Source organism: Sinohyriopsis cumingii, chromosome 9, assembly GCF_028554795.1.
Source record: "Sinohyriopsis cumingii isolate HCF-2022 chromosome 9, ASM2855479v2, whole genome shotgun sequence".
Classification (NCBI taxonomy): Eukaryota; Metazoa; Mollusca; class Bivalvia; order Unionida; family Unionidae; genus Sinohyriopsis; species Sinohyriopsis cumingii.
Genome location: NC_142969.1, coordinates 67,997,666 through 68,021,626, shown reverse-complemented (window position 1 = coordinate 68,021,626; position 23,961 = coordinate 67,997,666). Strand labels below are relative to the sequence as shown.

General features: G+C 35.8%; 1 protein-coding gene across 1 annotated transcript in view; it reads right to left on the bottom strand.

The window, feature by feature from the left end:
* Positions 1-463: 463 nt before the first annotated feature.
* LOC149791962 (uncharacterized) overlaps positions 464-23,961 on the bottom strand; it is a 35,099-nt gene continuing 11,601 nt past the window's right edge. The window contains exons 9-18 of the mRNA XM_089969504.1: positions 22,414-22,559; positions 20,488-20,608; positions 19,902-20,047; positions 16,052-16,221; positions 13,233-13,411; positions 11,477-11,566; positions 10,697-10,856; positions 4,738-4,836; positions 3,121-3,208; positions 464-585 (exon numbers count right to left, since the gene is read on the bottom strand). Coding sequence (XP_089825630.1) covers positions 464-585; positions 3,121-3,208; positions 4,738-4,836; positions 10,697-10,856; positions 11,477-11,566; positions 13,233-13,411; positions 16,052-16,221; positions 19,902-20,047; positions 20,488-20,608; positions 22,414-22,559 — 1,321 coding nt within the window. The remainder of the gene's footprint in view (positions 586-3,120; positions 3,209-4,737; positions 4,837-10,696; positions 10,857-11,476; positions 11,567-13,232; positions 13,412-16,051; positions 16,222-19,901; positions 20,048-20,487; positions 20,609-22,413; positions 22,560-23,961) is intronic.

The window sequence follows — 23,961 nt, the reverse complement described above, 5'->3', positions numbered from 1 at the left end:
TTGAACGCTATTTGTGAGGGAGACTTTGTCATCACTGAATATTAGATGGCGCATAAGGCTCCCTTGATGTTCCTGCAAATCGCCTACAGTACAGTATACGAATTCAGAGTGCTCCAATTGGGGCTCAATGTCGGCATCTGGGTCATCACTCGTCTGATTAATCAAATAATAGCACATGTCCGAACCATTTAAATGGCGGCAACAGCAGACTACCTGGACGACAACCCACAGCAACATCAGTTCGTTATATCTAACAAGACCTGATAACCCCTGTTACCAACCTGCACTTCTCATCAGCAAGCAAAAATCACACCTAGTACCATCTCAACGATTCATTCACCTAGGTATGAAGTTCAATACACAGGTAACATATTTTGTTTCGCTCAGCATCGGGCATTAAAATGACCCATGGTAACACCTTATTTTCATGGAAATTCTATCCACTTTAGAATGCCATCGCCTACTAAGAATGCTCAATGTGACAGTAGACATCATGGTCCAAGGTCACCATCTTCTGCATTGCTGCTGTTTCCTCTGCATTAATGGAGTCCTCAAGTATGCACACTCGATCTTTCCTGTCACCATCTGCACAAAATTAAGGTACCATCTGCGGAATTGGGAACAAACTAACCTGACTCACGACAGGTATAGATCTAAGCGTCCACCCGCTTGTGATTAAAAGAATCTGCATTGGGGTTCAGATCAAGACAAGTAAATCCCAGTGAAGTTATTTGTCTCCCCACAACATTATTTTCTCACCCAATTTTATTCAAATAAAATAACCCTTGCACTTTTGTTAGCAAATCCAAAACACAGCAATAATTTTTGTACTATAATTGTTTCTCAATCTGTATACAGATCATAAAAAAATCTGTACTCTTTTATGAAACTCTTAATAATTTTCTAAGAGGAATCTATATATTCCACTGTAAGAAAATGGAAACAAAAATCAAGAAAAAAGTTATAATTGTTATATGTTGGAAGTAATACACAATATGCGTTTTGAGTTACATGTTTATACTGATCATTAAGACAAATGTGTTAATGAGGGCAACCGAGTGACCAGTTGACCCTAATTATAGAAGTCCTACACAAGATAAAATATAAACAATTCCATTTTAAATTATTACTGTATTATCACATTTAACTGGATGATGTCAATGAAAATAACGATAAATAATTAATATATTTCAATAAGGTAAATTGTAATTGTCATCATCTCTAATTCTGAGTAAGTTCTATGATAGGCAACAGTACAATAAATTACTGGGTACAAACTGCCATACAGATAGTTCTATTTGCATAGTCCTTGCCAATGGTTCCTTGGGATCATGGAATGTTACACCAGGCACCAAACCAACCAGGCTGTCACCTGTAACAAGAAGATCACTACAGTGTTGACATACTCTTTCTTTGCGCATTTCATAAAGCAGGAAATATTTTTACCTGTACACATCCGATAAATTTTTTAAATATTCACTTATGTGCTAGGTTTTGGGAAGTTAGTAACTAGTTCTTTTAAGCTTTTCTATGTAATGATCCATGCTGCGAGATATATGCACATGCCTGTTTTGTATTTTCCTGTCTTGCTACAGTTTTTCTTCATGTATTTGAATTTCAACTTTTACTAGCATGTATATGCTGATATACTATAAATCCTTACGCATGCGTGCATCAGCCACAAGAAGCAAAATATAATGTACCTCAACCTAATTATGTGGTTATGCTTGGATTATTTCACCCTCTCCTACGTAAAAAGATAATTTGCTTCTATACACTATTCCAGTCCTTCAACATTTCAAGGAAAAAATAAATGTAAATACTTACTCTCAAATTCCAGTAATGGGGTCACATGAAGCACCCTTCAAGCAGTTACAGTGAGCTATTTTGGAATAAAAACATTCGAAAAATTATTCAAAGATCAACAGAAGACATCAATGAAAAAATTAAACAAATATGTACCATGCTTAACAATTTTGAAATCTGATGCAAATGAATTTGTTGTTGTATGGTTTAACGCCATTTTTCAGCACATGATAGGCTATACATGGTAGCCAGTATTAATGGTGGAGGAAGAACCCAGAAAAAAACCCGGAAAGAACCCCCGACCCACAAGAAGCTACTGGCAAGCTTTCTCACACATCCACATTGGCTGAATCCAAGACTCGAACCCACGCAGACAGAGGTGAGATGGCAGTGATCCGTAACGGAGAGCTCTTTAAACCACTCGGCCACTTGGGGCCTTGCAAATGAAATGAAATTGCTCATGGTGATACTACCTCAAAGTTTTAAGTCACTAACAAGAGATAAGCAGAAAATAATCTTTATGAGACTTATGAGATCTAAAATGTATCCAAAGGAAATTATTAAAATTGCAACATCAGTCGATATTGTCAGTTAACTGTGCATTTGCTTCGGTGTTAGTGTGTGTATGTTTGCCCACGTCTGTGTGTGTGTGTGTGTGTGTGTGTGAGTGCATGAGAAAGCATGATAATACTGAAGTGCACTTAATATATTAATTATATAATCATCGTTTGTATATGAAATACTCTTTCTTAGAAATGAAACAAACTTTTGGCAACCTTACTCCCGAGTCCTTTATGCAAAAAATAATATCTACGGTCTGGAATAGGTTCAGTCCATCAGAGTAAGACTTAATCCCATGTAGGTTTGTAGAATACATCAGACGCACTGTCCCAAGGATAGTAGTAGGCTATTCATGGAGGCACCAACCATGGTGTTTCAATCTGTAACGTTTCTGATGAATGTGCAGATCCTATTCCAGTAATCCTGTCGTTCCAGGTCAGCTGCCATTATGCATTCTTTGAAAGTCACATTACTCCTATTACTTCTACACTACAAAGTCTAAGTTTGTTGCTGGGCTTTAAAATCAAAATCCTAGTAATTCTTATTACTGTGTGAATGTTGACATAACCTATTTCTGGCATCTAGTTATAAATATTACGAGAAAAGGCAGGCAAAACATTCAAGATTATCAATGTGCAGATAATAATACATTTAGAAAACACCTACTCAAGCAATTTTGTCCATAGAATCTCTGTGGACATTATACATTTTCACAGAGACTCCCACTGAATCCTGGGTTGCATTGGCATGTACCATCTGTTGCATTACACATGGCAGTATTAGTTGGGTTGCATGTGCAGTTATTCATACAACCATTACCCCATCTACCTGCAGGACAACGCTGTGAATGTTAGAATAAAATGGTATATCATTTTTGCAATTATCGTTGTGTTTACAATTACCTATATATACAAATATAGTATTCTCAACATTATCATTGAATGATATTAATAACAGCATTATTATTATTAATAGCACATATCTGATATAATAATAATAATAATAATTTATTATAAAAATAATTTTATCATTATTATTTGTAGTAGTTTAGTAGTAGTAGTAGTAGTAGTACCTGTATATCCATCAAACCTATAGTATCAATGGATGATAGCTTGTTTTTCTGTTTGATGCAAAGTTAGCTTCTATTCGCATTTATGGAGGACAGGTTTGGGGGTTTTATGATGCCAATGATATTGAAAAGCCTTTTTGTCATTTTGTAAATATATCCTTGAAACATGTTACTCTAATAAAAATGCATTCATATATAATGAATTAGGAAGAATTATTATGCAGCGTATAAGATATAAACGTATTTTGTAATATTGGCTAAGAATTGTAAAGATTCCAGAAGACCGATATCCTAAACAATGCTACAATTTACATTTAAAATGGGGGAAAACTGTGATTGCTGGGCTAACTATATTAAAAAGACTTTATTTGCATTTGGAGTGGGTAATGTTTTGTGTACTCAGGGAGTAAATAATGAAAATATATTTCTTACATTGTTCAACCAGAGATGTCAATATATTTTTAGGAAAAAGCTGCAGCATGAGGCTAGGTCGATGTACAGACTGCTCTTCCAAAGGTCATTGGGAGTAGAATATACTTGTCAAAAATATCCAGAGTTGTTGGGAGATAATGATCTGTGTCATATAATCACTATGCATAGAGTGAAAACTTGCCAATCAGAGATAATACAGGAAGATATGAAAGTATCTGCTAAGAGGAAAGATTGTGTCAAATTTGTAACATTGAAAATCTATTCATTTTCCTGCTGCATTGCCTCTATAGGAAGATATACTAAGAAAATACTTACCCACCTTTGCATATGGAAATCCAACTTTAGCAAAACTTAGATCCTTTATACATAATGATGCTTAGTAGTAAAATTCTGATGACTAATTTAGTATTGCTTACTATAAAAGCCGTAAAGATTAGAGAAACCATTTTATTAATGATTCCTGCTACATAAGACTTTAGATCAATATCACAAATCTTGCTCCACATAAGTTTTAGGGTTACCCTTAAATCCGTTTGTTTGATTACTGTGTAGTATATACTTGTATCTCACCTACATCCGAAAAAATGCAATAATGATTACTTTCATGCATATTACTTCTTATTAATATGATGTCCTTATGTTACACACCATAACATCTTCTTTTACCAAATGATATATGGATGTGTATCACGTGCCAGTGGCCTAAATTGCAAAAAAAACACTATTTTTTATCATTGTTGTAATAATAATAAGAATAATAATAGTATTTATATAATATTGCAGTTGTTTGTGCTTTTTTCGTTGTTGTATTATTATTATTTTGCAACTTACAATTTACTATTGCCATAGTTTGTTGTTATTTGACTGACCTGATCACAACGACTGCCCAAGAAACCAGGTAAACAGTCGCACCTGATTTGCCAATTCATCACTGCTGAACTGCTTATATCACAGTTTCCCCATTTAGGCTGAAAATTGCACAAGTTCAGATAAATGCATGGATATTTCTGGAATAACATATTTTGCATGAAATGTAAGATAATGTGTCAGTAATTTGAAGACATTTTCATTTATCATTACCCTGGAATAATTAATTACTACCATATACTCTCTCCAGCATCATTTCCACTGTTAGAATTCATTTATAATAAAGTTGTACAGATATTGTACTGTGTTATGCAGGGTTATGAGGACATGCTAGTAATCGTGAAATTTTAGAAAGAAAACTTGGAAGTTAATAAACTGAATATTCAAATAACTTGTCACACGTGCATGGATGATTATACTACTGTGTGAATCAAAATCAAGTGAACACTTATATAATAAACTTGCTAATTTTACATCATGTTATATGTGATAACCATACATGACGTTGAACAAGTTGCCAAAATTTCTAACCAAGCACTATATATACATTACATGTTTTACCAAGAAAATAACGTAACGTATCAAACCAATTTCGTACTCATTTTTAAGGAAGCTAAATGACTGGCTATTGTTTTATAACCTACATTCAGAGAGTTTCTTGCCTAAGCAAGCCTTCCCAGTATCTACACCATCTTGATGAAATTACAGTTGCAGTTGGCAGGCCATGTAATTTGCATGCCAGACTATCGACTTCCAAAAAAGCCTTTTATGGAGAGCTTGAACAAGGAAAAAGCAACAAAGGAGACCAGAAAAAACTATACAAGGACACCCTGAAGACGTCATTGAAGAACTTTGGCTTTAGCTATGACATGTGGAAGCAAACTGCCCAGGACAGGGTCATGTGGCACTCTTTCATCGCTAACGGTGCTGCAGAGTGCAAGGTCAACAGGACAACCTTGGCAGAACAGTGCAGGCAGGCCAGGAAATTCAAGCTAATAACCTCATGATCAGCACTGTTACCATCCCATGTCCACAATGCCACAGAACATTCAGGGCAAACATCGGCCTCATCGGCCATATATGCACTCAGTCCATTTGTTCCCGATAAAACACTGGAGGACTAAAGTGGTCTTCATCAACTTCATGGACAAACTGCTAGTACCTTGAAATGAATCTAACATCAATTTTGATATGCTGCTATGTAGGACTCCAAAACATCATTTCAAAATGTTCACGAGTGGTGCAGTCGCTTCTCTCAAAAAGCCAATGTCAATATTTTCTGCAAGCCCTGCCTGTATCTGCACAGAATTTATAGGTACCAAACTAAAAAAAATAGCGAATCCAATGTGCCCCTTCTAGTTCCTTTACACTACGCATACAGGTTTAAATGTGTTATGAGAAAATGATGATGGAAGCAACAGTATGATGTCATAATATATATGACATAAATATATGCCTGGCTTGTGTTTAGCTTAAAGGTTTGTTTAAAATTCCTCTGGACAAACAAATGTTACTTTGCTTCAAATTATATGCTGTGAACTGACATGTGCTTTTATTTCACATTATTGATCATATATATTCCTAGCCAGATCTTGCACCGACATCTACCACCCTAAAGGTTGAGGCAGCTCATTTCTGGCTCTGCCCCAGTAAGGCAGTCCATTGCATAGAGATGAAATACAAGGTTGCCAGAGTGAGCCAGGATGCAGTTCCAACACAAGCTGCCATTTTGCTGCAGAAATGACTACTTTTTGTTTCTCTCATATTTCAGGGGATTCGGAACATGCAATGGAAACCAGAAATCTAAAACCCTTAAGTCTCATAAATTGTATAAGTTGAATATTTTGATGCTTTCTACCATATCCAACCAAACAATCCACCAAACTGACAACTCAAAATGTAGATAACCCTGGAGTCAAATTATGTACAGGCTTTGTTGTAGCTTCCCAGTGTCAATATGGAGCAGTTTGGAAACCATTTGAATTGTCATGTAGTGTTGGAAAAAATGGTATTTTATTAAAACCAAGAAAAAGATACGGTATATTGGATTAAAAATCTTAACAACCCAAACAAGCATGTAGTAATAAACATGTAATCAATATTATGTCAATGCATACATGCGGTATTACACATCAGGACAATACCACAGCTCAAATTCTGTGAAAAATCGAGTGGGAAATATTGCGTCGTGACAATGTACAGGCAAATATGAACATAACTGTAAAGTAAAATTAATGACGAGTATCAATATTTCCCCAAATCTCTAGCTACTAAAATCATGTGTTTGTTTGCTTAAATATGTCTCATACATACTTAACATACCTAATTCTATATAACAACTAACTGAAAGGCTATGGAAGATTCAATAGTGGCCCTGATGGCAGTTTCAATCCAGTTTAGAAACAAGCAGACTATCACACATGCAACAGAAGATGAATTGTAAAAGAAATGCTATACTTAAAAAAACATAAAATTTCAAATGACATGGAGGTTCTGTCATTGCATGGTGTGTAGATATTCCAGTATAATTTTTATATCGGCATCTTCTTTACATAAATATAGCTACTAGCATGGTCAAACCTTCATTTTATCAGAACTGCTTTGAACATCACAGTTTACAATTTATTTTTCTTTTCCAAATATTTTGCTGAGGTGTGAGGATTGTTGTCGTTTTGTAGAAATTTCAATCACTACCATACTAATTTGTTTTGGGCATAACATGGCATACTAATTAAGCTGGTCAAAGAGGCACTGAAACACATGGCACTTGCTAACCTAACTGGTCAAAGAGACACTGAAACACATGGCACTTGCTAACCTAACTGGTCAAAGAGGCACTGAAACACATGACACTTGCTAACCTAACTGGTCAAGGAGGCACTGAAACACATGGCACTTGCTAACCTAACTGCTCAAAGAGGCACTGAAACACATGACACTTGCTAACCTAACTGGTCAAGGAGGCACTGAAACACATGGCACTTGCTAACCTAACTGGTCAAAGAGACACTGAAACACATGGCACTTGCTAACCTAACTGGTCAAAGAGGCACTGAAACACATGACACTTGCTAACCTAACTGGTCAAAGAGACAATGAAACACATGGCACTTGCTAACCTAACTGCTCAAAGAGACAATGAAACACATGGCACTTGCTAACCTAACTGGTCAAAGAGACAATGAAACACATGGCACTTGCTAACCTTACTGGTCAAAGAGACAATGAAACACATGGCACTTGCTAACCTAACTGGTCAAAGAGACACTGAAACACATGGCACTTGCTAACCTAACTGGTCAAAGAGACAATGAAACACATGGAAATTGCTAAACTAACTGGTCAAAGAGACACTGAAACACATGGCACCTGCTAACCTAACTGGTCAAAGAGACAATGAAACACATGGAAATTGCTAACCTAACTGGTTAAAGAGACACTGAAACACATGGCAATTGCTAACCTAACTGGTCAAAGAGGCACTGAAACACATGGCACTTGCTAACCTAACTGGTCAAAGAGGCGCTGAAACACATGGCACTTGCTAACCTAACTGGTCAAAGAGACACTGAAACACATGGCACTTGCTAACCTAACTGGTCAAAGAGGCACTGAAAAACATGACACTTGCTAACCTAACTGGTCAAAGAGACACTGAAACACATGGCACATGCTAACCTAACTGGTCAAAGAGGCACTGAAACACATCGCAATTGCTAACCTAACTGGTCAAAGAGGCACTGAAACACATCGCAATTGCTAACCTAACTGGTCAAAGAGGCACTGAAACACATGGCAATTGCTAACCTAACTGGTCAAAGAGGCACTGAAACACATGGCAATTGCTAACCTAACTGGTCAAAGAGACACTGAAACACATGGCAACTGCTAACCTAACTGGTCAAAGAGACACTGAAACACATGGCTCTTGCTAACCTAACTGGTCAAAGAGGCACTGAAACACATGGCACTTGCTAACATAACTGGTCAAAGAGACACTGAAACACATGGCAACTGCTAACCTAACTGGTCAAAGAGACACTGAAACACATGGCACTTGCTAACCTAACTGGTCAAAGAGGCACTGAAACACATGGCACTTGCTAACATAACTGGTCAAAGAGACACTGAAACACATGGCACTTGCTAACCTAACTGGTCAAAGAGGCACTGAAACACATGGCAATTGCTAACCTAACTAGTCTAACAGGCGCTGAAACACATGGCACTTGCTAACCTAACTGGTCAAAGAGACACTGAAACACATGGCACTTGCTAACCTAACTGGTCAAAGAGGCACTGAAACACATGGCAATTCCTAACCTAACTAGTCTAAGAGGCGCTGAAACACATGGCACTTGCTAACCTAACTGGTCAAAGAGACAATGAAACACATGGCACTTGCTAACCTAACTGGTCAAAGAGACACTGAAACACATGGCACTTGCTAACCTAACTGGTCAAAGAGGCACTGAAACACATGGCACTTGCTAACCTAACTGGTCAAAGAGACACTGAAACACATGGAAATTGCTAACCTAACTGGTCAAAGAGGCACTGAAACACATGGCAATTCCTAACCTAACTAGTCTAAGAGGCGCTGAAACACATGGCACTTGCTAACCTAACTGGTCAAAGAGACAATGAAACACATGGCACTTGCTAACCTAACTGGTCAAAGAGACACTGAAACACATGGCACTTGCTAACCTAACTGGTCAAAGAGGCACTGAAACACATGGCACTTGCTAACCTAACTGGTCAAAGAGACACTGAAACACATGGCACTTGCTAACCTAACTGGTCAAAGAGGCACTGAAACACATGGCAATTCCTAACCTAACTAGTCTAAGAGGCGCTGAAACACATGGCACTTGCTAACCTAACTGGTCAAAGAGACAATGAAACACATGGCACTTGCTAACCTAACTGGTCAAAGAGACACTGAAACACATGGCACTTGCTAACCTAACTGGTCAAAGAGGCACTGAAACACATGGCACTTGCTAACCTAACTGGTCAAAGAGACACTGAAACACATGGAAATTGCTAACCTAACTGGTCAAAGAGACTGAAACACATGGCACACTCTAACCTAACTGGCCAAAGAGGCACTGAAACACATGGCACTTGCTAACCTAACTGGTCAAAGAGACACTGAAACACATGGAAATTGCTAACCTAACTGGTCAAAGAGGCACTGAAACACATGGCAATTCCTAACCTAACTAGTCTAAGAGGCGCTGAAACACATGGCACTTGCTAACCTAACTGGTCAAAGAGACAATGAAACACATGGCACTTGCTAACCTAACTGGTCAAAGAGACACTGAAACACATGGCACTTGCTAACCTAACTGGTCAAAGAGGCACTGAAACACATGGCACTTGCTAACCTAACTGGTCAAAGAGACACTGAAACACATGGCACTTGCTAACCTAACTGGTCAAAGAGGCACTGAAACACATGGCAATTCCTAACCTAACTAGTCTAAGAGGCGCTGAAACACACGGCACTTGCTAACCTAACTGGTCAAAGAGACAATGAAACACATGGCACTTGCTAACCTAACTGGTCAAAGAGACACTGAAACACAAGGCACTTGCTAACCTAACTGGTCAAAGAGGCACTGAAACACATGGCACTTGCTAACCTAACTGGTCAAAGAGACACTGAAACACATGGAAATTGCTAACCTAACTGGTCAAAGAGACTGAAACACATGGCACACTCTAACCTAACTGGCCAAAGAGGCACTGAAACACATGGCACTTGCTAACCTAACTGGTCAAAGAGACAATGAAACACATGGCACTTGCTAACCTAACTGGTCAAAGAGACACTGAAACACATGACACCTGCTAACCTAACTGGTCAAAGAGGCACTGGAACAAGTGTCGCTTTCTAGTTTAACCTGTCGAAGTGGCACCAGAAGAACAGATTTTCCAATTAATTCCTACTTTTTCAGTATCTGCATCGGCTGTGATACACCATTCGTCACACTTGCGATACAGATTGTAGCCCTTAGCGGGAAGAGAAGGAGGTGGACCTAGAACCTGGATCCTATTTGTCCCTCCACATGTCTGCTGGGTGTCACCACTGCAAGGTGTGCTGCATTCACTGGAAAGACATAATGCATGATTCAGATACAGGCATCTAATGATGTATGCATACTTGATGATACAGCATCACCTAATAGGCATCATACATACACGACACCATATATATGGTGAATAAAAACCTGTCTCCATTTGGTATCACAAATAGGCAATCCAAAGCCATTCGGGGTATGTTGTAAATATGCTATCAAATGTGTGCTTATTAGAAAAGAACACTTATAAAACTTAAGAACCTCATATATATCGGACAATCCAGGGACATTGGTATGAACAATTTAGGAAACAAAGTATTGGCTGAAAAGTTTAAATGATTAAAATGGTTAACAGGTCTTTATAACAAACATTTAAATTCGTTAAAATTATTAGTTCACACAACCAGTAAGGAACAGGTTACGTATATATGCTCTCTTCTTGTGCGCATTGAGAAAAATTTTAGACAAATGCTAAGCAATAGATACGTTGTTTATTCTTAAGAGTCCTTATTGTTTTGTACAACTATTTGTAATTGTAAGAATTGGGGTTTATATTTTGCAGGAGTCATGCAATCGTGAAGCTTGAAATATGAAACCAATGACGAACATCATATCCCTGTTCTTAATTGAGTTCAATCCTTATATATACCTGTCTGGTTTTTTCTTTGACATGTCAAGCTGGTTACTGCAGAAACATTCGTGAGCGAATCGAGTTCCTGAGAACATGAAACCATGCTGTCTGAAACAGAAACATGTAAACATATTATTGTAAAACAAAATCAATACATATTGAGCTATTTTGTACTGTTCAGATATCACAGGAAATTAGAACCAGTATTTGGGCTACATTTTTCTCAAAAAAGACCCTAGAATGTGAACGTCTTGCCTTTTTTGTGGCGAAGAGATGGGGTACATGTAGAGAAGTATATGATGGTTACATTAATTAACTTTAAATTTTCATAACGAAACAATGTTGTGAATTAAAATAATTGCTACATTAAATGTGCCAACAAGATACAAGAAAAATTTGTTTTCAGCCATGACGTATTTTATTACATAGAGCTGATTATAATTTGATGCATGCAGTGATCTTTGTATAACAAATTCTAAATGTGTTCAGTGTAAATAATCTGCAAAGTACAAAAAACAGTTAAATTTTAAACTATAATGAATGCATGGGAGTTGTTTATACTTAAATGTATGGGAGTTGTTTATACTTAAATGTATGGGAGTTGTTTTGTACTTGAATGTAAGAGAGATGTTTAATACTTGAATGTATGGGAGTTGTTCAGTACTTGAAAGTATGAGAGTAGTTTGATAATTGAATGCATGGGAGTTGTTTAATACATGAATGTATGGGGATTGTTTAATACTTGAATGTATGGGAGTTGTTTAATACCTGAAAGTATGGGAATTATTTAACACTTGAATGTCTGGGAGTTGTTTAATATTTGAATGTATGGGAGTTGTTTAATATTTGAATGCATGGGAGTTGTTTAATACTTGAATGTATGGGAGTTGTTTAATATTTGAATGCATGGGAGTTGTTTAATACTTGAATGTATGAGAAATGTTTAATACTTGAATGTATGGGAGATGTTAAATACTTGAATGTATGGGAGTTGTTTATACTTAAATGTATGGGAGTTGTTTAATACTTGAATGCATGGGAGTTGTTTTGTACTTGAATGTAAGAGAAATGTTTAATACTTGAATGTATGGGAGTTGTTCAGTACTTGAAAGTATGAGAGTAGTTTGATAATTGAATGCATGGGAGTTGTTTAATACATGAATGTATGGGGATTGTTTAATTCTTGAATGTATGGGAGTTGTTTAATACCTGAAAGTATGGGAATTATTTAACACTTGAATGTCTGGGAGTTGTTTAATACTTGAATGTATGGGAGTTGTTTAATATTTGAATGCGTGGGAATTGTTTAATACTTGAATGTATGGGAGTTGTTTAATATTTGAATGCATGGGAGTTGTTTAATACTTGAATGTATGGGAGATGTTTATTACTTGAATGTATGAGAGTTGTTAATATATGAATGGAAGGGAGTTGTTCATTACTTGAATGTATGAGAGTTGTTAAATACCTGAATGTATGGGAGTTGTTTATTACTTGAAAATATGGGAGTCTGTTAATACTTGAACGTGTGGAGTTACTCAGTTCCTGAATGAGAGAAGTTACTCAGTACCTGAATGTGTCAACCTACTCAGTATTGACTGTAAGGGAGTTACTCAATACTTGAAGAAAACTCTGAAAACATTTAACTTTGGACAACTTCATTGCTAAAAGGAGAAAATGTAAATGCCATATTTTATGTATAAAATATTTAGTGCTAGCTTTGCTAAACTCAGTGGATATAACACAGATTTAAAATTAAAGGGTGTTCTGATACCTGCATATATTTTGACAGAACTTAGGTGTCATATTAGCTGCATCAGCATCTGACAGTTGTGTCTGTTGTGCAATGAATCGGTCATTTATGCTCCTTTTCTCAAAGCAACCACGGTACACCTCATTGCCGTACACCGTCGTCCTGTAATCAATCTGGCTCTGACCAACCTGGCTGTGATCCTAAATGTGGACGACAAGGTTTAAAACATGAAGCATAGCAGTTGATGATTTAGGCAAACAGGACATTCACAAATCCAGATAAAATGTTATTTAAAACCTCTGGGAATATTACCCATAGAAAATGCAAAATCTACATGTGCATGTGTGTGGCACATGTGTATGCATGCATGCACCACAAATGATTCTACTCCAGGTTTTCAGAGCCCAAGGAAACATAGATATGATGTTAGGTTTGATATATGCAATAAACAACTAAAAACTAGTGCCAACTTGAATAAACATGTTTGCTCTTTACTTCTCACAATTATAAATTTGCACTGATTTTATTCAACACAACAATCGCTTGTCATCATGGGATTTGTTATTCAAAACTGTTATGTTTTCCTTTGCGTTGCACCACGATAGTCTCCCATAAATCAGAAAACATCTTTTTTTCTCCAATATCATGAGTATTTTAATTGGACAGTTTTCTGCTTCTTCAAGTATAAGTAATATTTCCCATTCACATCAGACTATGCAACCTGATTCATGACTGAAGTAAACTTTTTGAGCCCAAACCACCACATTAAGGAATTCCTTTTTAATTTGTTCCAAATGTAACTTCCCTTCAACTATTTTCTCACAAAAAAGGATCGACATTCCATGTAAACAGATTATTGCAGTAGTTTTGTTTCTATATATGAAACATTGTGTTCAACATTCAAAATAACAATTTGTATATGTTCCTTTGATTATTTTTACTATAGTTGATATGTCGCTGTATGCCACAAATATATAGAGCTTGATTGTGATGTAAACATACAATTGTGATGCCCATCAATTAAAACATCATTCGCATAATTCAAATCAATGCAACATATATACAAGAAAATAAGGATCATACTGAATGAGCCCATTTGTCCAGATACTGGTTTAAACCCGTACATTTTATTATGTCACAATAAACTTAGATAATCTTTAACAAAAATGAAAGCAATATTTAGAGGCCATGAAAACTGCTTGATGTCCTCAATTTTCATTCAAAATGAAATATGATAATATTAATAATAAAAGGAATGATATTTATTTTATATAAGGAGTACTGTTGAATGATATTTATTTTCAATAAGGAGTAATGTCAAATGATATTTATTTTATATAATGGGTACTGTCAAATGATATTTATTTTATATAAGGGGTACTGTCAAATGATATTTATTTTATATAAGGAGTATTGTCAAATGATATTTATTTTATATAAGGAGTACTGTCAAATGATATTTATTTCATATAAGGAGTACTGTCAAATGATATTTATTTCATATAAGGAGTACTGTCAAATGATATTTATTTTATATAAGGAGTACTGTCAAATGATATTTATTTCATATAAGGAGTACTGTCAAATGATATTTATTTCATATAAGGAGTACTGTCAAATGATATTTATTTCATATAAGGGGTACTGTCAAATGATATTTATTTCATATAAGGAGTACTGTCAAATGATATTTATTTCATATAAGGAGTACTGTCAAATGATATTTATTTCATATAAGGAGTACTGTCAAATGATATTTATTTTATATAAGGGGTACTGTCAAATGATATTTATTTCATATAAGGAGTACTGTCAAATGATATTTATTTTCAATAAGGAGTAATGTCAAATGATATTTATTTTATATAATGGGTACTGTCAAATGATATTTTTTTCATATAAGGAGTACTGTCAAATGATATTTATTTTATATAAGGAGTACTGTCAAATGATATTTATTTTATATAAGGAGTACTGTTAAATGATATTTATTTGATATAAGGAGTACTGTCAAATGATATTTATTTTATATAAGGGGTACTGTCAAATGATATTTATTTTATATAAGGGGTACTGTTAAATGATATTTATTTGATATAAGGAGTACTGTCAAATGATATTTATTTTATATAAGGGGTACTGTCAAATGATATTTATTTTATATAAGGAGTATTGTCAAATGATATTTTTTATTATGCAGATCTAGCTGGATATCTGAGCAGCAAAATCTTACGATATTAATTAGTAACATGATTTCTTCGAATCCATTTTAGGGAGGCCAAGTTATTTGAATTGAGTTAGTAGGAGATGAAGATGCTCTAATTGGAGGCGAGTCTTACATTACTGCTCTGAAATTATGTGACATTTAACGTATAAATTCTACTTGGTGAGATAAGACTGATGAATCAGCATCTGTTTACAAAATGGCATTGCTTGATATCTAAATGATTGCAGAAATAGAAAATAAATCTAGAAATCCTTCATGATAGGGATAGATATCTTTGTTGTTTCCCTTCTACAAAGTTTCAACAAAAAGCCATCCACTGGAAAGAGATCAATCAAGATTTTTTCCAGGCCATAAAATTACGAAGATCTTTCTTAGCCACGTTAGTACCTAATTGTACAAGACTAAAATGTGTGACTGGTGAGCATCATTTAAAAAATAATGTTTAAGAATTCTCATCATAATGCTCTGATTTGCTACCAAGAAGTAATTTGTCACAGACACTTTTGTGATAAGGTTACATGCAGTATTGCAGTATATAAACAGATGAAAAGAGAGATACTTGCATAAGTTCATACAATCTGAGACTGTTTAAATGAATACAGAAGAAAATTACAATGAACGTGTTTGTCAACATCTGCTGGTAGAAAACCCCATGTTCATCTCCTATGTTGCCCTTAAAGACATCGGAATCAACCCTGATCCTGCCCATACCTCCAGCACCACCACAACGTCCATTTACGCCACCACCTCCCTTACCACCCATAGCCTGCACTTTTTGATAACCTAAAGATAGAGAAGAGAAACACTGAACGTATGAGATGTAATGTGCCACAAGAACTGAATATGTACATTTGATAATGTAATTTATACAAAATGAAACAAATTATTCAAGATATAATAATCATGTTTGGGTACCAATTGTTCATACTATTGGGTGGGTACCAAGTGTTCATACTATTGGGTGGGTACCAAGTGTTCATACTATTGGGTGGGTACCAATTGTTCATACTAATGTGTGGGTACCAATTGTTCATACTATTGGGTATTTATGAACAAAATAAGAAGACATTGCAATAAAGCAAAGTGGTTCAATGAACAAAGTTTTTATTGTAAAGAAAGTCAGAAAAGTTACAATTGGACTATATTGAAATCTGGAAAACCAAGGAATATTTTAGGTATGCTATGTATATTTAATTTAATTATTTGTTTGTTAGTTTTAATTTTTTATTCCATTACATGTTATTGTAATGTAACATGCTGGACTTGACCTTGTTTAAAACTGAGTTTATTTCTGCTTGACCTGGTTGTTTTTTCTATTATATTTATTTATGTTGTTTATGTAAACAACTAATAATAGCTTCATCATTCTCTATGTCTATGAGCTTATCATCAGAATTATTATTCAGGTAAACAAAGAAGGAGTAAATATGTTGATCAGAGACGGAGTTTTGGAGATTCCTAAGTGGATTTTGCAGGCTATTGTGCTGTAAATAAACATCACTCATTACATCGTTCTGGAAGGTGATGTTCTATTAGGTAATGATTGTTTTTAGAAAATGCTAATCGTGAACTTGGGTCAAGCAGAGAACTATATTATCTTGAGGCTGTGAGGATTTTACCATTCATGCTTTAACATCTAGCACTTTTAAGTTGTATTATGTTGTGACCTGTCTGAGCTGACTTTTACTTCTTTCAAATTATTTAATTCAAGTGATTATTTTCTCTGAAAATACAAAAGTGCCATAATAAAGTTCTAGGATTAAGACATTTGTAGGAATTTATAATATATTCAAAGGATGAGTCCAAATGGAAGTGGAATTAGATAAGCAATGTAATTGTAGACAAATCACAGGAACATTCTGGAAGCTTGTGAACAGGGACATAAATATACCTGTCTTTTATATCCAAGCTGTTTGCGATGTCTCCCTCTTGAGCAGGATTCAAAATATGCTATGGAGTTTTCACTGAGAACCAAGGAACGTGAAAGAATCAAGGGCAATTGAGTCAATGACAGGGCTCACAGTGCCATTAGCTTTTGGGACCAAGAAAAATCAGGAAAAAAAATTCTTGATGAATTTATTTTTTTGAACAATTTATACTGTCCTTAAAACGTCCATTAATGTCTTGCTGCAAAGTGGTGGGCTTGAAAGGATCTGTTGGAATGTTTGTAACTGATGGATCTCTAGACAGAGGTGTTTTGAATGAGTCTCTCCTAAACCACTTTTTGTGTCCAATCATGGTAAATTTTGTCCCTTTCAGCATCAACAAACAAAGGATTTCAGGGATCTGTGGGATGGGCAAGGTAGAGGCGATGTAACTTTGAAACTTTTCAAAGACTGAGAAGAACTTTGGTGTTAGAGCTGATTCTGTCTTTTGTCTATGTCTGTTTCTTGCAAAAGAAGTGGTTTTCGACTTAAGGAACTCTGATAGGTCAACTGGTCAGAGGTTTGGGTTCAAGTCATGTCCCTTGGTTCCTTTGTTTGCTGAAAGGTTCCTCTATTAGTGTGTCATATGCTGAGGGTGTCATGTGTTGAGGGCAATCAAATTCATATCCTTCGTGGCTTGTTTGTGTACTTCTTTGAGTGGCCGAGTGGTCTAAAGCGCTCTACTTTACGGATCACTGCCATTTCACCTGTCCGCGTGGGTTCGAGTCTCGGATTCAACTAATGTGGGTATGTGAGAAAGCTTGCCAGTAGCTTCTCGTGGGTCAGTGCTTCTTTCCGGGGTTTTCCCAGGTTCTTCCTCCACCATTAATACTGGCCGCCATGTATAGCCTATCGTGTGCTGAAAGATGGCATTAAAACCAACATGTGTACATCTTTGATTTGGATGTTGAAAGTAGACTAGGTTTATGCACTACCATAGCTGTGATGTCCAGTCAGTTGGGTTTCCAAATGAAAGGTTGCTGTAGAGCAACCTGGTACTAAAACTGGAAAAAGGGGAATCAGTCTAGAAATGGGTGAACATAAAGTAAAGTATACATGGTTTTGGCTGTCTAGGATTGGTTAATAATGTAAGTTATCTTTCAGGAAAAAGAATTTTGTAACAGCATATCCTAGCTGTAAATGAAGACATAGACAGTTTTATATTGATCGGATTTCAGTCCTTTAACAGTCCTGAGATTGTAGCACTGAAATTAGCACTGGACCCATTGGTGTGGAATTGAAAACACATATTTCAAACACATAGGTCCAGAAAATGCCTTGGCTCATATCCTTTCTCAACACAGAGGCTGACATTCAGGTTTCATCTATACTGATAAATATAGGCTTGATCATGAGAACTCAGAAATTTAAAGTTATTGAAATTTTAACACCATTGTGTTTCCATAGGCTTACTATGGGATCAGAATTGGCACCATGAGACATGAAGTTGTCTTTATGACAAAAAGACAGTGAATGCTGAGGACGTCCCGGTGTCAAGCCGTTCAAAATGTCAGAATCTGACAGGCTGCAAAAGTGATTTGAAGTGGGATGCTTCCGTTTTCCTGATATGATCAACAGCTTCAGGAGCTCTGGTCCAAGTGGTTGATAAGTAAAGGAGGAGTTGTTTGGTGACATGGGTGCCTCGGCTGTCTCTGCTCCCTTATATTTCAATGTTTTGTAATTGAAGAGCCCTTTCTTGATTTATCCGTCTTATCCATCAAAACTTCCAGCACTGAGGACATGTCAGTATGTATACTTACTGTCATCATCCTTAGTCATGCATTTCTGCATTCTATCCACGGTTTAATATCTATGACAAATAGAGCAGAGTGCATAACTATGTTGCTATGCCAAACATAGAGAATAGCAGACAAATTTTACCAACATAATTCACCATACTCCTGTGAGAGGCTGAAGGATGGCCTGTACATGTAAATGAAATAAAGCGTGGCATCCAGACACTAAATGCAGAGAAAACTCACCTTCACAAGTCGTGGAATTATACATTTATTAAAAGTTTTTGGATAGCCTCAGGCACATGCATCTTAGTATAATTAAAAGAACAGAACAAAATCATTTGTGAAAATGTATAGGTTACCTTTGCAAGTTCAAATAAATGTTTAAAGATGACAAAGTGGAGGTAAAACTGTAAAGGCAGAACTTTTTAGAGATAGAAATAAATACAAGTTGGAAATCTAGATGGTGTATAAATTTCTGTGAGCAGATAACTTTGAGCTATTTTTAGCTAAAAGTTTTATCCAAAAGGGATGGATTTGTATGATAGTCACAGTTCTCCTAATATAGTATGATTGGATAATGTATATAAAGAAGAAATGTAAATATTTAACATTTTTAAATTTCATGATTGTAGACCCTTCATTCCCTCCCCCGGGATTTAGAATAAAACACTGTAAACAACAAGGAAGATAAAGGATGATCTAAGACGATGTAAATGAGTTCAGAAGAAACAAAAATGAGGTTTGCTAGAAATTTATGATATGCTATCGTACATAAGGGAGATGACTCTTGCAAACATACCCACGTTGACGAGTTTTCCCGATATGTAGATACTTCCGCCACTGCCTCCACCACCTGGTCCAGACAAATCCCAGCAACTGTCTGTACCATTTCCAGAACACTGCGCTGGATTATCTATCGAACATGATTGAGGGCAGCCAAGACACCTACACAAATCAACATAGTCAAGACGAAGTTATAACTTTGAATATGCAGAGTGTAGGCAAAGTTAAGATTTATAAATATTTGAGAATAATTCAGAATAAAAATAATAGAACTCATGAAAGTAATGAGTGTACCTTACATCTAGATTTTTTACTAATGACTCCCTATTTTTGTTGGAGTCCCAACATATGGCTAGCTCTATTTATCTTGTGTACTTGTGATGCTGTGTTTATTGATGTGATGTTACTACTTATCATACAATGCCCAATGCCCATCTCCAACAAATAACATTGAAGGAACATGTATGAGTGTGGACGAAAGAAGCCTTGCCTTTGGAAGATATCCTATAGAAATTAGTTTCCTTTAATATTTAAACATTTTTTTAAAATTAGGTATGCTCTCTAACCCATGCTAAATAAAAACTATAACGTAAAGTTCTCACCCTGGTCCTGGCAATTCATCTCCTTCACCATTCTCACCAGCAACTGATATCACCCCTGTGATGACAACAGACCTCGAGGCAACCAATCGTATTGCTCCACCACCATTGCCTCCTCTTCCTCCTGTATATGGAATGAATAAACTTTAAACAATTTAATTATATCTATTATGTAAAAAATGCATTGGACTGGGATGGCATTTGATTCCTATAGATGTAACCAGTCCGATGACTGTATAAAATAAAGCTCTTTTATTATAAATGTTTGCATGTACGTGTGTTTCTTTTCGCTTTATAATGTCAACTATACACTTTATCATCAAAGATGTACACGGTGAAAATGTAAATTAACGCTTTTCTGAATCTTTCTTGATCATCTACGATTGAATGATTTCCCTTTTGTTTTAAATTTAAATATGAATCTGTCTTGTTTCAGTTTTGATTCAACACTGTAAACGAAATATTTATAATGAACTTTTAATAAACCCTTCTTAAAGGCACAACTGAGCAGACATTCAAACTGAATATGAGCTAGGTTGATATTTTAATATGCATGTCATAGCGTAAAGTTTTGTTTTCTTAGCATAAGTTCTGTAAACAGTATTCGACCAAATATATGACATAAAAGTATGTCTCTTTTTGGGGAATGTAATAAGACATGCCAAATTTCTCTGTGTTACACCAACTTCCACAATCACCACAAAAAAATTGTTAGCACAACACAATGTAGATAATTCCTTATTCAATATAATATCCATACATACTGAATGAGGAGCACAGTCAGTATTGAAAAAGTCTTGACCAAAATACCAATAAGATTTTGAAGAAAAGATCTGGGACAAAGCAGCAACTCTATTACTGATGGTGAGTATCGGTGAATGTACAAGGGTTGTGGGGGTAGCAAATGTCAAACTAAAACATGATTACACTGCATCGTATCAGCAGGACAACCATGGTTCTATTTCAACTTATAGGAGTAAATAAACTCGCCCATCTTTTGAAAATGTCCACAAATTCCCATCTCCCAAATGACAGGACATTATCTGGCCACTGCATTTTTTCAAATAAAATAATGCGAGTATACGGTCACAAAATGTAAGTCGTGAATAACTACTAGACACATCTAGATTCTAGACTCAGTAAAATTGCTGCATCAGGTAATCATCCCTTCACGTTAATACCAATCAACTGGAATGCATTTTTAGTGGAACCAACACAATGTAAGTGGGAACACTGTAAACAGTCTCACTGAAATCCATGCATATGAGTGTCAATTACTCCAAACAAGCAAACTCTGTGATATCACATGGGAATTTCCATTTCCAATCCAGTGCTGAATGTCCTTTGGGAAGGAAAGTATCTCTTTCAATTAAAATTTGCAATAAAAAAAAAACTACTTTAAAAAGTTACTGGTTATCAAATGTTCATTACTTTATCAATTTCTGGAAGTAAGTTTTCATTCGCATGAAATGTAGAGCATCAGATCCAGAATCCAATGAGTGCTGGAACTTATCTATTCTTTCCAACCAAACAAATTCCATTGAAATGAACAGTAAATGATAAACAGAATCTCAAATGGGTAATAATTTAATGTTAAATCTATAAAACTCCTTGAATAAGTTTAAACCTGGATATATGTTTGTTGTTGTTGTTGTAGGGTTTAACGCCATTTTTCAGCACACGATAGGCTATACATGGCGGCCAGTATTAATGGTGGAGAAAGAACCCAGGAAATCCCCGGAAAGAACCACCAACCCACGAGAAGCTACTGGCAAGCTTTCTCACATATCCACATTAGCCGAATCCGAGACTCGATCTCACGCAGACAGAGATGAGATGGCAGTCCTGGATATATTTCATAAATTCAATATCCAGTAATTACCCATTTGAGATCCTGTATTATAATTATTATTATTGTTATTATTTTACCTTTTGGGTTTGAGCTGAGATCAATAGCATTCCCACCACTTCCTCCGCCGGATCCCATAGACAAGATACTAAGAGTGTGGTCTCCGTACTCATGTCCTGCAGATCCCGTGCCCAGTCTGTCTCCAGAGGTCTTAACGCCCGGAGATCTGAAACATTTCATAGCAAGGTTAAGGTGGTATATTTTCTTGTGAGTGATATAAATTATGAATGACTATATTGTTACATTTATAGAGAACATTTACACGATGCTAAAAGCCTAATTTTTCCAAAATGATTTCTTGAAGAAACAAAAGTAATATCTGTGCCAAGGGTGTCATGATCAGAAATTCTAGTCCACATTCACAACAAATCATGAAGTCCATAGTCACAACAAACCAAATCCTTCCAAATTGTATCACCAGAGGACTTCATGTTAGCAAGCTTCATAACATGGTTTGAGATGCAATACTGATGTAAAAGACGTTATGAAAACAACTCCAATTGATTCCGTTTAGAGCCTCGAGAACTGACAAGATCCTGAGCAATTTGTTTCCATACAAAACAGTTCCCACAAAACAGTGAACGCCCCTATAATGTCTCAAAATGTCTTGCAAGATAGTGATTATACATGTACCTTGATTGTGAGTGTGTGTGTGTGTGATTTGGATTTTTAACATGGTTTTAACAATTTTTCAGTCTGCAGTGTGGCAGTTGATAGTGATGTCTAGCTCTAGGGAACCATGCTGCAGACATGTAGCATGATGTTCCACCTAGTCACATTAAGCTGACACCAGGCCGAGAAGTCTTAATATTAACCTCTTAATGCTGAGCGCCTAGCAATGCAGTTCTTAAAAGCATTTGTATAAGTCTTTGGTGACATTCAGCTGGGGGTTAGAAACCGTGGTCTCCCGCATTCAACATGGACACTCTAACAACTTAGTCCACAGGAATGGTAACCTCGCTTTGTGAAAATTTTAGACAAATGTTGTGTTAGTTTCTTTTTTCATAGGTATTGCTTGTAACAAGCGTTCCAAACTAATTGAGTAAATCTTTAGATATTATTTAGGTAAGTCTTGTATGTTTATTCAAACACAGGACTACATTCTTTGGAAGGAATTAAAGATATAATGACTGTATTTTTACACATATCTCTAACAAGTTCAGGCTAACTATTTCCTGTTTCAGAAGTGCCTTTATCCTGACTTTTGGACTAATTTGAACTTCTACTGCGAGCATAGAAGTCACACCGTAGCAAAAGTGCCCAGCCTTAACAGTCTTTCACATTAATCAAGATAACATTAACTGAAAAATATTAACATACTAAAACAAGCAGTCATTGAAGTTAAGTGTTCCAGCAACAGACCATTTTGTACTGATTGATCTAGATATATGTACAGTTTCTTTAGTTAGTTTAGGGTCGAAAAGTCTTTGTTGCAAATGGTTTGAAAATTCATGTTTTATCGTTGTTTTTTTCACATGTTAAACTCACTTCTACATCATAGTTGAATAGAGGATCATTTTATAAGTTTTGTTCTGTCTCAATTGATGTTATGGACATTTATTTTTTTT